The 15,451-nt window shown below is 36.6% G+C and overlaps 1 protein-coding gene across 1 annotated transcript in view; it reads left to right on the top strand.

The window, feature by feature from the left end:
* The window catches only part of SMC5 (structural maintenance of chromosomes 5), a 49,518-nt gene that overhangs the window by 23,574 nt on the left and 10,493 nt on the right, over positions 1 to 15,451 (top strand). Inside the window, exons 16-23 of the mRNA XM_032205505.1 lie at positions 75 to 198; positions 3,208 to 3,330; positions 8,978 to 9,103; positions 9,779 to 9,874; positions 10,265 to 10,369; positions 10,574 to 10,693; positions 14,401 to 14,580; positions 14,668 to 14,763. Of these exons, the coding sequence (XP_032061396.1) occupies positions 75 to 198; positions 3,208 to 3,330; positions 8,978 to 9,103; positions 9,779 to 9,874; positions 10,265 to 10,369; positions 10,574 to 10,693; positions 14,401 to 14,580; positions 14,668 to 14,763 (970 nt within the window). The remainder of the gene's footprint in view (positions 1 to 74; positions 199 to 3,207; positions 3,331 to 8,977; positions 9,104 to 9,778; positions 9,875 to 10,264; positions 10,370 to 10,573; positions 10,694 to 14,400; positions 14,581 to 14,667; positions 14,764 to 15,451) is intronic.

Genomic DNA, 15,451 nt, shown 5'->3' with positions numbered 1-15,451 from the left:
CAAGATTTAAGAATTCTGGTATTTTCTGCAATTTATTTTAATTAGGATTAATCATGTATTGGTTCCTTCCATAGTATAAAACAGCTGGAACAGGATGCTATCAACCTAGAAGAGGAATCTCAAAAGGCAAATGTAAAGATCAAAGAAATAAATACGCAAAAAGCAAGACTTGTTTCTGAATTAATGCATCTCATAAAGGTACGTGTTTTTTCATGGTATATGTTCCACCAGTGTGAAGATTCTAATTCATGTAAGAAGGAGTTATGCAACATTTGGATGCATTACTGTAAATGTTTACAAGCTACCTTGCTTGATGATAAACTCCTTCTAAAGCTTTAATGAACTTGCACCTGTTTATTTGTTGGTGACAAAAGTCCTTTATGGACTGATCCAGTAAATACAGAAATGAACTGCGTAATCATTTCAGTCTGTACTTTTTCAGAATACTGCTTGTTCGTGTGAACTGTTTCTTCCTCTTAGTTAATAATCTACTTTTTTTATATCGTTGTTCCTATTGAAAAAAGGAACAGTCATTAGTCTGCTAAAAGTCTGTCTTACTGCTAAAACTAAAGAAAATGTGAACTCTTCCTGTACCCACATGAAAAAACTGTCCTGAAACTGTAAGGACCCATGACTGTGAAGGAAGGCTAGAATCAGGAAAGTACTTGCAGGCTCTAGTGTCATGAGTTACTTGTTGTCTTTTTTTTTTTTTTTTTTAGAGTTCAATATTAAAAATAAAAGTAAGCCCTGTGTGTTTAATTGTTACATTAGTTTACCTTGTAAGCCTGAATAAGGGGAACTGCTGGAAGGTGAATTACATTAATTTGTCTTCTGAATAAGTAAGGGGCAAGAAACAATTACTTCTAGTTCTAAGGGAATCTGCTTGTGGCTTCGCACTTGGCAAGAAACGGTGCCATTCTGACTACAACTTTGATCTTGTATGCTCTTCTTTTGCCATGTCTTAGCGACATTGAAATGTTTTCTTGCTTACTCCTGAAAAGAATTGAATATTCCCTCTGAAATAATGATGATTTCAGTACTCTTCAGTTGTTGGTATTTATTTAAAAAAAAAAAAAAAGCTTCCAAATGGATGAGCTGCTTGTTTGATAGCCCTGGACAGGAATGACTGGTGTGTCTGAGAGAGCATCTTTCAATCAGCTAGCCAGCAACTTTGAAAATGCAAAAGAATGGCAGAAAACATCTGCCATGTTAAAAAGGGTTTTGACACTTTTATGTTTAGTGCCCGTTTCCCTGTATGTAAACTGTCCCAAGTGTTTTCCTGTTGTAAAGACAATTGAAGTAATTTATAGACTGTTGTAAAACCTGTCTGAAGGAGTGTTTTAAGTCTCTTTTCCCTGGTATAAGAAACTGTATTTGACACATACTGTATGATTTCTTAGTATACCAGGGTGTAGGGCAGAACGGATGGTATTTGCTTGAAGTAGTTATTGACCACAAAAGGTATTTTTGTATCATTTTGTGTATCAGCTTAATTTTTACGGCTTGTGTGCTCAAGGAAATATGTGCTAGTGCCTATAGAAGAGATTAAAATGATCTGTTTCAAGAAAAATGTTTTGGCATGTGATTTATTAAAATTACTGAATGCCAGGCATTTCTGTTCATTCCCAAACCAAACTTCATGCATGTTTCCAAGTTTATGGGAATCTTTTCAATTTTGTTCTGTAGTTTTTGTAGTTGTGCTAGCTGTAGGCTATTCAGGTGACAAGCTTTTTTTTTTTTTATTCTTATGTTCAGGGCATACTCATTTCTGCTACAGAAGGAAACTTAAAATGTTTATGGGATTTTTGTTTGCATGGTAGCAATGTGATCTGTTTTTTAAAGAGTTTCTGTGGGTTATGTGGAACAGTCAACAAGAGTGATGGTCTGCATGTATATTTATAGGAATATACAAGGCAGAGCAGACCTGGTATGAGTCAATTCTTTACAACCACTTGACAGAAACAGAGTTGTTCCACTGTTTCAAATTCTGGTTTAAATTTTGCATATAGCTCTCTTGTGCTGTTATCTTAAATAGGCTTAACTTCTATTTTTCATCACCTTTAATTAAAACTCTCTTCTGAGTTGGCTTCTCTGATAATTTTAAGATTATTTAAGTGGATTGGAAACAAGGAAACTTATTCTGTGTCTAAGTTCACACTGTAGGAACTTTGTGTTGAAATGACAAGTAGTAAAGAACTCATACATTTGGCTTACTACTAGGGTTGGAAGCTAACACTGAAATATTCATTCCCATAGGTCTACAGTGGGAACTTTGTGTGCCCTTACCTTAAGAGAAGGGGGGTCCTCTCTAATATGCTGATTATTTTAAAAAAAAAAAAAAAAAAAAAAAAGAGCCTGGGTTCTTAGTGCTTTATACTTGAAGCTATTCTTTACATAGGCAAGAAAATGTTGGTGATTTTGAAGTCTTCCAGACCATTTCCGAGGCTATCTCACTTACAGAAATTATCATTTTAATGTCAAAGTTGCCTAACCAGAGAATGAGGCTCACTAAAGTCTGTTATAAAACTTCCAAAGCAGAACCTCCATCTGTACTTGTGCATTTGTTCAAGGTAGGACACTCAAGGACCCCTTCTAAATGGTTACTGTACTAACTGAGGGGCATCCAGAGCTTTTATGGTACTTAGTAGATTTTGATTGTGTTAAGACCATGCTCTTACATTCATGGGTAAAAGAACACGAAGGGAGAATGTCACAGCTCCTGCCATGTACTTCATGTTCACTCACTCTTGCGTTGCCAGTGAGAGGGGCATGTATTTTATGTGCTTATTTCTTGATTGTTTTTCCATCTCTGGGTGTGATGTGTGAAATCCATCAAACTCCACCTGTTGGAATTTGTCTCTGAGAAAGAACTGAGATAGCTTTACCTTTTCTGGAACTTCATATGGGAGTATGTGGTGTAGGGAGAGAATATATGCTTTTTTGGTATAACATTGTTTAGTTGCAAGTGATATCTGAATGCCTACAGATTAAAAATGTGGGTGGATTCCATGTCTTGAAGAGTTTGAGTCACCAAAAAGTCACTTTTCTTTTTTGTGTTAAGCCTTCCAAAAAGGTGAGCACAGTACGGGATTGTATGCTATCACTAAAGAGAAAATGCATGGTTTCTGAAGCTTGATGGTAATTATTTTTGAGTTTCTCCTGGGGATGTTTAAAAAAAAAAAAGACATTTTCTTTTTTCCTATGCAGCATTGTGTATCACTGAACATGCTCAAAACAGATCTGGTTCTTCAGAGCACTGTGGTGGCTGCTGAGAAGAACAGACTAGAATTGGAGTATAAAGCAGCAAGTACGCAGCTAAGAGCTTCAGAGGTAACTGTTTCTATGAATGATTGTATATCTACTGTGAAAATATCTTCTGTGGAAACCTTTATAGTGTAGAAGAGCATGCTTCTGTGCCATTCTTTAGGAATGGACATTAATATTGTTAAATATGTAGCCTTAATTTCAGTGGTTGATTCATTACTTCAGCATCTTAATTTAAAGCTGAAAAGGAGGTTCTGCTTCCTCAATTAAGATGTCTAAACTGCCATGAAAACATGATAGACAGTCATCATGTCCTCCTTCAAGCTTTTAATTCTAATGCTTAGCCAGGGTAAAAAAAATCTAGCTATTTTTTTGGAACTGTACTCTTTCTTCTGAGCCTATCATAGACAACAGTACTCAATCCACATGGTACATGCAGAGTCAAGATAGCTCTGCTGGACCCTAACACAGTACTTTCTTTCATAGCTGACTTTCTCATACTGTAATTATATGCCTTTGGTGGACAGAAGAGGTGATAACTAGTCTTTTGATTAATCATATTAGGCAGCTATGCAGTATTCTGGTTTAAAGAAAGTTTGAGTAATGGGTTTCACAGGAAAGTAATCTTACAGAGGATGTGGTTCTTTTTAGTGGATTAGCATTTAGAGGTCAATTCGCACATTTGTTTAGTAAGCACACAATTTTTCAATGTACCAGGGGAAAAAAGCTGTAAAACTGCAGTATGGTAGGTTTATTTCTTATCTTGAGAGACTCAGGTTAACAGTAGTTTAATGCTAATTCAGCTTGATAGACAAAGTAATTGCAGTTAAATTGGAAAGCAATTCAAAAGGTAAATGATTTTCATTTTTGTTTGATAAGCAGTTTCAGAAAAAATTACTATGGGAATTTTTTAGAAAATATTTAGAAAACCACTTGGAGGCATAGGTATCATCACTTGCAGGACAATTAGAAAAAAGAGAACTTGAGCAAAAAATGTCTGGAAAGTAGAGACAATCCAGTATGTTGCTTGGAAAGTCACAGGTTGCATCAGACCTCTCATGCAATGCATGTGTTACTCAGACTATGAAAATCCAATGCAAGGTGCTACATTAGTGGAGCTCAGTAACCAGTAAAAATGTATTACAAAGCCATGAACCATGTAGGAATAGTCTGTGTCATCAGTGGTAAATTTAATACTTTTTTTGTTCTGTCTGTCCAATCTTTTTCACCCTTTTAGAGATTAGCTTTGAGTTGGTGCATAGGTAGGTGTCTGGTCAGGTAAATACACAGGACATGTAAGATGAACATTCTGATAATTCTTAGTTAAACAAAAATTGCTTCCTTTCTTAGTGAAAAGCTAGTTGGGTCAGTTGAGGTTCCCTTAATAATTGTTACTGCATTATATTCAGCCACTTGCATAGAGGAAACACTGTATCGGAGCTAGTATTTTTGATGGGTGCTTTACTTGATGTTAGGAACATTAAAACAACAATAACAAAACCCTAAAATTATTAATTCCCGTATTAGAACTTGAAGAAATGTAACTGCTCTGGAGGAAAACTTTTTTGAGTTTTCAAATGCATCTTAGGTTTTCTCTTACACTGAAGTTCAAAGCCAAGCATCCCCATGAGTTTTCAATTAAGTCTTTGGCCCCTTTTTTAAAAAAGGTTCTCTTTCTTGTATTGCATTGAGCTATGTATGTTGTGCACACTGTTTTTTCTCATTTTGTCTGCTTCACTCTAATTCCTTAGTGGCTGACTGATATTTTTTTTCTGCATTAAAGTAGTCTTGCTCCAAAACTGTCCTTGAGGATGCCATCACAACACTGTGTAGAAGTCTTGCTAACAGTTGCTTTATGTTTTTATAAAATAAACCTGCAAAAAGTATGGAACCAAACAAAAATAGAAATAAGTGTGATGAACAAAAGCTAGGAAGTAAAACTAAATTGAAATTTAAGTGTTATGGTTATGGGGCTAATAATTTTCTGTTTGATCATCAGACACTTTCTTAGGTCATGTGCTGATTATAATGCATTTATTAAAATTGAAATGGAGGGTATCAGCCAAAGAAACCGTGAAACTTAGCACTTATTCATGGTGTTTATCTCCCAAGCAATTTTGAGCCTCTGTAATATATAAGTAAATATCTGATTAAGATTTGAAGAAAGCACAACCTCCCCCCTTACATCTAGAAGATCACATATGTTCCTTTTGTGAGGGCTCGACACTGGGATACCGTGGAGAGAGCAGCATGTTTGTTGCTTTATGGGTGTTTTTTAACCACTTAGGTGTAAAGGCCAAAACAGTACATGTTTTTGAACAAGTCAAGTTAGCAGCAACAGATTTCTGGGGTATATATTTTGTTATTGCAGTTCAAATGGGAACCTTGGTGTTAGTTTAACAGCTTCTTGTATTTAATCTATTTAATGAGACTAAGAAGCAAATCTGTGTTTTGTGACCTATATTGAATGTTAGGGAGAATTGTTAGCCCCATCTGCTTATTAGATAATTGGCACAATTGCCTGCATGTTTATGGTGATTGTTTGAAAGAGTCTTGCTAATTGACTTGCTGCGATAGCTTGCTAATTTTTTAGGTTCATTTGGTGTAAATTTAAATAATCAGTATTAGTACTCAGTGTATACATTGCAGCACTTGTTCCTTAAGCCAAGTTTTAAGAAAATGCAAATTCTGTTTTCCTGTGTATAAATTTGCAAACTTGAAATAACTAAGTACTGTCACCAGGCGTGTGTTCAAACACTAATTCATGAGAAAATATTGGGTGCTGGTGACTGTTTTCTTCAACCAGCTTCTCATTTTTCACAAAACCAACTGCACTACTGTTAAGTGCAACTCCATAAGAAACACAGAACGTAAGTGGGCTCTGCTGCTTGGTAAATGTTTCAGTAAGTTCTAATCACAGCCTTGTGCTAGCATGGAATTATCCTGAAAGACCAGGATACAGTTCTTTCCAAGTTGGTATGCTGTTGGCTGAAGCAAATTTGAAGCTTTGTCTAGGCTACAGTGTCTTTCATGGTGTAGCCTCTCTGTTCAAAGTAGCAATTCTTTCTACTTAACATTTTTCCATGGGTTTTATTGAGGCACCTTCAGAAAGTGCACAAGAACCTTTACATTGCAGTGCACTTCTGAGTATCTAAGAGGATGCAGGATTCAATGCTTGTGGTTTTTCTTTATATTATTTAACTTATGTTTAGCATAGGCCTATGACAACAAACGGGAAAAACTGAACGAAAACTGAGGCTTGCCTTCCTGATGAGCTGTCAGTGCTTTTATTCTATCTTCATAACCACATCACGTCTATTGCTTTCCAGTGTTCCTGTTGAATGTTGAGTTTTTTTCTGCCTAAACGTGTTTTCCTTTTCACACCCTGAAAAAAATTACTTGCCTCAGACTTCAATTAGGCCTGTTCAATTTTAAGTATATTTAAGATTTTCAGTGCCTAGAGTTCAACTCAAAATCTTGTTTCGTGCAGCTCTGCAGGATTTCAAGTGTGAGCAATACGTGCAATTGAAACCGAGATTCCTCACTTCAGATTTTTTCAGAACTGACTTTGGCTCTGAATGATCAAATGCTTGAATATGAAATTGATGTTTCATGTGTAATAAAGCACGGCTTGTGGATCCTTTCACTGGATCCTTGGCTCTCATTATTAAGAGGTCAAACACAGTTTAAGTCAGTTGCCTTTTAAATTTCTAGGGCCAAAAGTACAGGCTAGTTTTAATTCAGAAACTTATGAAATGTTCCTAAAATATTTGAGTGTGTTACAGGTCACATGCCGGTATGTAATGGAACATAAGTGTTGTGGTGTACAGTTTTGCTTTTGTTAATTCAGAAAGACATAAAATACTGGCTGTGACCAAAACGAGGGCCATCCTCCGCTTACCCTTGTTTTATCAGTGTAGCTCCAATGCCAGCCCTTCTTGCCTGTAAGACATTTCCTTCATTCTCTAGCATGGACTTTACAGAAATTGAGGAAAGTAAATGGTGCTTTTTTAATCTTTTTGAAAGCATTAACACAGTGACCGTGTCCTGTGTTTGAAAAAACATTCAATATACAATTGAATAAATACTCAGTTTACTGAATATTTATTCAATTGTATAATCCTGAGATGAAAAGTCATTTTTTTTGCCACTGGAGCGCTCCCATATTTAGCTAAAACACAAAACAAACAAACAAAAAAAAAAATACAAACTGGGGAGATAAAGCACTCCAAAGTTTAGGAATAAAATTAAACGTACCAAACTGTTAGAAGTAAGTACTGAAGCAAAATATTGTACATATGGATTTTAAGTTAGGATTTTAGGTTGGATGTTAGGAAGAACTTCTTTACCAAAAAGGTTGTTAGACAGTGGAACAGGCTGCCCAGGGAAGTGGTGGAGTCACCATCCCTGGAAGTCTTTAAAAGACGTTTAGATGTAGAGCTGAGGGATATGGTTTAGTGGGGACTGTTAGTGTTAGGTCGGAGGTTGGACTTGATGATCTTGAGGTCTCTTTCAACCTAGAAATTCTGTGATTCTGTGATTTTGTGACTCTAAAAAAAGTGAAAATGGTGCGTACCCACAGTGTAACTGCCTATTAAAAGGTACACTGCATGTGTAGTCAGTCACTGAGTAAGGGCATGGTAAAATAACTCGGAGTAAAGTTCCAGTCTCTTGGTACTTACTCATTTTCACTTCTAAGTTGTTGGCAGCTCCCAGCTTTCTGCATCTGAGTGCTCACCTGAGCTGGGCATCAGTAACAAGCAGTTACTCCCAAGCCTGTTCTGCTCCATGTATTGAAGTGGCAGGCCTGAGGTCTGGGCTGCATGTGCAGAGAGAAGTCAGTGAAACTTTTCTCTCTCCAAGCTTTTTTGCCTGGATATTGATGTTGCAAGATAAAATACAATACAGAGAATACGACACGTTCATAAAGCACTGTCCTGAAAGAGAACTACTGTTGCGGGAGAACTGAATTACAAAAGTAATAGGACTTGGCTGTCCGTTTACCTGTGGTGAATTCCAAAAAGTTTAGTTTCAAGACAGCTGTTCAACAGCAGAACCTGTTTTTCACTTTTTTTTTTTTCCAGTGTTGGTTTAAAAATTGTGGATGTTCCTGTTTTATATTTTGCAAACTGTATGACAGGAGGTAGAATACAAAACAGCAGAGGAGGACTTCTGATTTGTAATTAGTTTGCTCTGTACAATTTCAGATAATCTCCACCATGTAGATACATACAGTTAAATGGGAGCTAATAACAAATAAGGCTCACAGTATAGTTCTGCTATACCTTGTAGCAAATTTGCTGTAAAATTGTCTGATTTTAAATGTATGTTGAACCTACAAAAATCTACATATACGGGAAAAAAAAAATATTATATTACTAAAGCATGCTTTTGATCAGTTTACCTTGACATCTGTTGACTTTGAACAGAGAAGCAGAAGGAGTTCTACGTGTTGAAATGATGAATTTTCTGTCGTTAAGCAGTATGATTTCACCTATATTCCTTGATTTGGAAGTCATTTGTTGCTTATATGCTCTTATCAACTCATGTTGGAACCGAAGTTCAACTGTGTGGATATGACTTGCAACATTTAGATGTTCAGCACATTTCTTAAGGAGTCAGTGAAGTGTAATGCAAAATCAGGGACCATAATGGAAAGCAATAGAAAATTTAAAGTAAAAAAGATGTGTATTTTTAATATCTTTTCTAATAGCAAACTTTTTGTGAGCTGGATGAGAAAAAGCGGGTTCTTACAGAAAACTGCAGGGCATTGCTGAAAAAGGCTCGACAGATGTGCAAACTGGGTCCGGATCAACATCTTCCAAAAGAATTTCAAACTGTATGTACAAAAATAAATCTCCATATTTCTTTTAAATTTTGGATGATCCTCATATCATTCTAATTTTTCTAGCAAAAAATATTTAAATTTAATATTGTAAGGGTACTAGCAAAGGATCATCTCTATTTCTGTTAGAATTGGCTTGCATCTTATCATTTAACCTTTAAAAGCACCTTTCAGTATTTAGATTATAAAAGATGGGATATCCCCTGACTGTGCATAGGGGAAGAAAATGTGATCTGAAATTTCAATTGAAATGCATATGTTTGTATTTGTAAAAAATAATTCAAAGCTATATTCTTCTGATTTGTTGTTTTAATGGAGTAACACGGAAGTATTGAAATCTGGGCTATCTTCCTACCTACTTGGAAGTCTTCCAATAGTCTAGAAGTATTTGTATGGCTTAACTGGAATAGCCCTGGCGTACACCATGTCTGAGTATCTGTACCTACACAGAATAGGCAAGTATGGAGCAATTGCTTGTGTATCTGTAGTATCACTGTAGGCAGAACTCTCTGTCCTGGATAGCTTGTGAAGGAATGTTGCTGTGTTAAATTTTGAACATGTGACATCCTGAATAAAAGTAAGCATTTTCTGGCTTATGGGATTTCTTTTTAGCAAACTTGAGTTCTTCATTAGCATTGCTGTAAAACATATGCATCTTTGCTCTTGTAGGCTTTTCAGGATCTTCCAAACACACTGGAGGAAATAGATGCTCTTCTGAATGAAGAGAAATGCAGGGCCTCCTGTTTCACAGGCCTGAATGTTGTGGTATGTTCACTGCTTTCTCTACGCCCTCCCTTCCTCCCCCTCCACCCGTATTGTACTTGCTTCCCACTCTGTACTAGATCTCTTAGTATAACAAGCTAGACAGCAGGAACAATGTTCTGTAAATGCCAGTTTCTGCATCTATTAGAATTTTAAGTAGGTTCTTCCAAAAGAACAGTGTGTTCTGTGTCTTTTAAAGAAAAAAAGTTGTAACCTGAAATAAAAAATACTTCAGTTTCTCTGCCTTAAAGCTTGGAACAAGTCTTGCTTCGTGTACAGTGCAATAATCATATAGTTGTGTTTGAACAGGATCAGTGTAGTGTGATATTTTCACAATCAAGGTTAGAATTGTGAAACATTGTGGTTAGTGACTGCTTTTTTTAATTCTGGCAGGTTGTTGAAGAGTACAATAAGCAAACTGAAGAAATACAACAACTGATTGAAGATCTAGAGGAAAAGAAAAAGGAACTGGATAACTATAAGCAAAACATTTCACAGGTAATAGCTGAAATTAGTTTTTCTGTTTGAGAATATCTTCATTAGAACAGAACACGTACAAAAACAAATGGTAACATTCAAAGTTCTCTTGAGTGTAAAGTGAAATCCTAGCTCCTGGAATTATATATTTTTAATACTAATTACTGTCTCTGAAGAAAAATTTGCTTACTAAAAATAGTTTTACATGGATGTTTCTACTTCTAGGTCAAAGAGAGGTGGCTAAACCCTTTGAAAAGCTTGATTGAGAAAATTAATGAGAAGTTCAGTAACTTCTTTAGCTCTATGCAGTGTGTTGGTGAAGTTGATCTTCATGTGGAAAATGAGGTATGACTTAGTTTTCATACATAATATTGCATTCATATTTTCATACATCTTATATGTTGGCAGAGATAAAATAACAAATTGTCATTTGGATTGTGGGGAAAATGTTCTTTAGAAGTTCTTCATTTTTGTAACTGTCGCACACACTTTGTGCTAGAGCTGCCTGATTGGTTTGACTAAAGGAAAATGAGCCTTTGTCCAGTTGCATAAGAGTTCAGCTCATTGACTTTTGGAAGTTTCTTGTAACTGAATTAACTACTCAACTTCTTCAAATGCTAAATTGCTGTTCTTCATCTTTTTATGAAAGATTGGTTTTAGGAATGCCCTTTTAGACTTCACATTTTTGGAAATGCTTACTCTTTCTGCCAGAGCAATACTCTTCAAGAGAAGCAGCAACTCTGAGTGATGCATGATCTGAAATTTCAAATCATTGTCTGTGTTTCCTTCTTTTTCTTGTAGTAGATGAAAGTGTGCATTTCAGTTCTGATTTTTCCCTCTGTTTTCCTGTTACAAGGCATAGTTAGAAGCTCTGCGTTCACTTCAGCTGTAATTCACATTTGTTATGTTAGTAATTTAATTTTACTTTTTTGACTAATTTGTGCTATTTTATTACCATATAGTGGCTAAAAGCTGCTATTAATATTGTAATAATTTGGTTTTACCTGTAGTTTCTAGTCAAGTCTGGTGTTTTGGCTTTTCTGGAGCAGTAGCAGTCACCTGGACCTGCCTGTTACACCATTAGTAATGGTTACAGGAAGAGTTTACCTCTGAGGGAATTACCAGTAGTAGCTTGAGGAATGATGCTCTACACAGTGGGCTGAAGAGAAATCAGCTATTTCGTTTTAAACTGATCTCTGTAATGATGATCTTAAAGACTTTTAAGTAATACATACATTCTATTACACTGATAGCTGACAGTTTTTTCTGTAAATTACTCAAGCTGCTTCTAAAATATTTAGTGGTAGTTATTACTGGGGACAGAATAGTAACAGGGAAAGCTTGGTATGTGAACAGTGCATTAAAATGTTAGTATAGAAACTAGTAGTAAGAAACAATAGGACATTAAAACATGGCCTTTTGATTTCAGAGTCAAATCTATTACACAAATACTGTCTTCTGTGTAAAACTAAGTTGGGAGGGAGAGAGTACACAGAGAAAAACAGTAAATAAGTGGAGGGCTGATCTTACAGGCTAGCAAAGCCTCCAGGATGAACCTTGTACACTTCTCCCACCCTACTTTCAGCCTGTGCCAGTGCATCTGAAAATACAGTGGGCCTTGGAGACCTTAGGTCTTGTTTTTTATTTCTCCTTACTTCAAATGGTTGTGTTCTTCATGTTCTACAGGAAGCTCAGTTACTTTCCAGAGAGTACAGCAAAAGCTCTCTAAGTATCTCTTAGAGAACAAACAGGAACTAAATTGTGCACTTAAGCATATTTTTCCCTCCACTGTGATAACAGTTCCTGATCATAAGCAAGTCAGACTGTGGGTCTGTTGAGATGGCTCCTGATAGTCAAGTATGAAATCCTTCTGAGATGGAGCAAGACTATCTAAGCAATAGTGCTGTTACCTCCACTGATTAGGAGAGCCTTGTATTAGCTCTCCTTAGCAAAAGACCACCTTCAGGAAGGTCAGTGCAGCTGCATTTGAGTGTTCTGAAAGTATGTCCCTTGATTTACCTGCTTAGGTTCCTGACTGTCAGGCATAGCTATTGAAGTACAATCTGAAAATCTGAGAAGCTAATTATTCTTCTGCTAAGCTGCATTAAATGCTAAATTAAATACTTCTTGCATAGTGGGAGAGATTGGAATGGTAACCAAAAAGAATTTGTAAATGGTTTGAGTTGCAGTAAGTATTGCTTTGTTCCAGCATGTCTGTCAGTCACATAGCACTCCTCCTCAAGGCAGGGCTTCAATTTGTCCTTGAAGTGCCAACTGATTGCCAGCAGGGGAGAAAACACTGAGGGTAAGAAAGGTGATCTGTCTTCAAAAATCGGAAAAAGCTTGCACTGTTGCAGTTGTGGGTATGCAGCTATGCCAGGTCACCTTCAGTCTCTCCCAAAGTACATACGGGTTGACCTCAGCCTCACAGTTCTATGTTTCTACAGTTTCAGTATGCCAGTAGCACCAGGGATTTGTAGTATGTGAAAGTAAATACCAGTATAACTTACACATCTCAGTCTTGAAGATGCTTGTCTGTCTGCAGATAGAGTAAAACACCAGGAGCACCAAAAGGTGTTTTGTTGTTCAGATTTAGCAGATTAGCATGTAAACAATAAATCCTCTCAAATGTTAGATGCAATATCTCATCTATGCATTATATATGCAAAACCTGGAGGTATCAAAGAAGCCAACCATTGTTCCTACAGTCTTCAAGTTCATTAAGACAGTTCTAAGATTGAGTTTTAAGAGTGTCTTGTTTCCTTCCTAGCAGTTTTTAGACCTTGCGCTTCACAGAAGCCAGCCCTACGCTGTCACTCCTCTCTGCTGGGTCACTTAGGTTCTGTATGCCTTTTGATAGCTGTGGTACGTGGTCTTCTAAACCAATCTGGTGTGTGCTGGCTTCTGTGGGAAGGGCTCCTCATTGTCTTTTTGTGTCACCTGTCTTTTCTAATACTAGATGTATTTTGCAAGTAACCATCAGTGCGTCACCTCCACTCCTTTTTTTTCTACCTTAAGCATCACTGCTGTGTACTATTACAAGAACAGCAGTTGGTGACCTCCAGGCACAGAACTTATGCTTCCATAGTGAATACAGCTAGACCTCTTAGAACTCAAATTCCTGAAACTTTTGAATGTTCCCTGTAGGATTTGTTAATATGATAAATACAGATAAGGAACATGTGTAGACTGAACAGTCTACATAAGTAGATTTCATAAGCAGTCAGTATAGACTTTCTGCAGTGTGAGGATCTCTGAGGATTAGCAGGTGAAAACTGCTCTCAGCTGCTTTTCACTTCTGAAAGATTAGCAGGTACTCCCAAAGATGTTTTTTTTCATCAAATAATGAATAGATTTCATTGGATGGGCCTTCTTTGAACCAATTTATTCCCCACACTTGTGTCTCATTAACTCAAACTGTTGACGGGTCAATTTTCTCTTGAAGATGCCAGTGGGAAGCCTCATGTGTTGTTTTCTGGACTGTGAATGAAAGGGAAGTTTCTGTCATGGTGCATTTGGTTGGGGGATTTGTATCTCATTCTGCTAGTGGAGGAAAAGTAGCTTCTGTTTTTACTTTGGAGCACAAAGATTTGGATGGATATACTTACACTGCTTGCACTTGGAGAACATTAGGTGGGGTCAGAGCCAAATGTGTGGCTGTAGGTTTTCACCTCACTGTTTAAGTAGGTAACATCATGCACCTGATGTTTTATTTTTTTCGGAAAAAACTGAATTTTTAGGGTCATTGATTTCTCCTGTTTCAAGCAAAGACTATTTTTTTTTCTTGTCTGTGTCCTTATTGTGCACAAAGTCTTTCTTACAAGCAATTTGGAAATGAACAAATCAATATTTAGCGACAGTAGTATAGAGGAACTCTCTAACAAGAATAAATAAGAATTAAAGAAACTGTATGAAGCAGAAAGAATATTAAGTTGAATCTGTGCTGTTTGTTAACTCTTGTAGAACATTTCACATTTCCTTTCATTTGCATGTCATTGTCAAATAAACTGTAATACAGAGCAACTGAATTTAACAGATACTGACTTTTATAGGATGAGTATGACAAGTATGGGATTCGCATAAGAGTAAAATTCCACAGCAGCACTGAACTTCATGAATTGACTCCCTATCATCAGAGTGGAGGTGAGAAAAGCGTTTCAACTATGTTGTACCTGCTGGCTCTACAGGAACTCAACAAATGTCCTTTTAGGGTTGTAGATGAAATAAATCAGGTGAGGATCTAGTGCAGTAAATAATCACATGTTATATAGAAGCTTATGAAACTGTGGAGAGAATAGCCTTTTTTTTTTTCCTCTTAGGGAATGGATCCTGTGAATGAGAGAAGAGTTTTTGAAATGGTTGTGAAAACTGCTTGTAAAGAAAGCACATCTCAGTACTTCCTTGTTACACCAAAGGTATGTGGCTGAAAAATGAAAGTTTCTGTGAATGGCAGTTGTTTTCTGTGGTGGAATCCCTATAAGCACAGTATAGCTTGAGTCTGATTTGTTTTATGCCAGACCATAAAATTAAATGGGTAACTGTAACATAATTTGCCTATTGTAAGGATGGTCCTGCCACAAATTAATACAACCTATACCAAGGCTTGAGTAAAAACAACAACAGAAAATATTTAGATGACTTAATGAGTTTGGATGATGTAGCTTTAGGGGACTAGTGAGTTGGATGGTAGTTCGGCTGCACCTTTAATGGAGGTGAATGTTACATTCAACCTGATGCAAGACAGCTAGAACAACAAAAAAATATTTGTACACCAAGGAGGCAAATGATAAGTACTTGTATACTCTGTTAAGGTATCACTTTTCTTACATCTCCTACATTACTACTGCAATGTAGAAAATCTGGTGGTATGTACTATACTTTTATAGTATTAGCAGTTGAAAGACCTGTGAAAAGCCACCTACTGCATTTACCTGACTGAAAGTAGCAGGAAGGTAAGTTTACTTACCTCCACGCAGTTTGATTGTTTCTGCTTTGTTATTGTTCTGTCTTGTTTTGTATCTGTCTCCTTTTGTCTTTTTGTGATTCATCTCCTTATCACTGGCTCTGCTTTTCTTACCTCTTTCCTGCTTTAAGAAACAACGG

The sequence above is a fragment of the Aythya fuligula genome, chromosome Z (assembly GCF_009819795.1).
Source record: "Aythya fuligula isolate bAytFul2 chromosome Z, bAytFul2.pri, whole genome shotgun sequence".
NCBI lineage: Eukaryota > Metazoa > Chordata > Aves > Anseriformes > Anatidae > Aythya > Aythya fuligula.
This window is presented reverse-complemented; position numbering and strand designations above follow the sequence as displayed.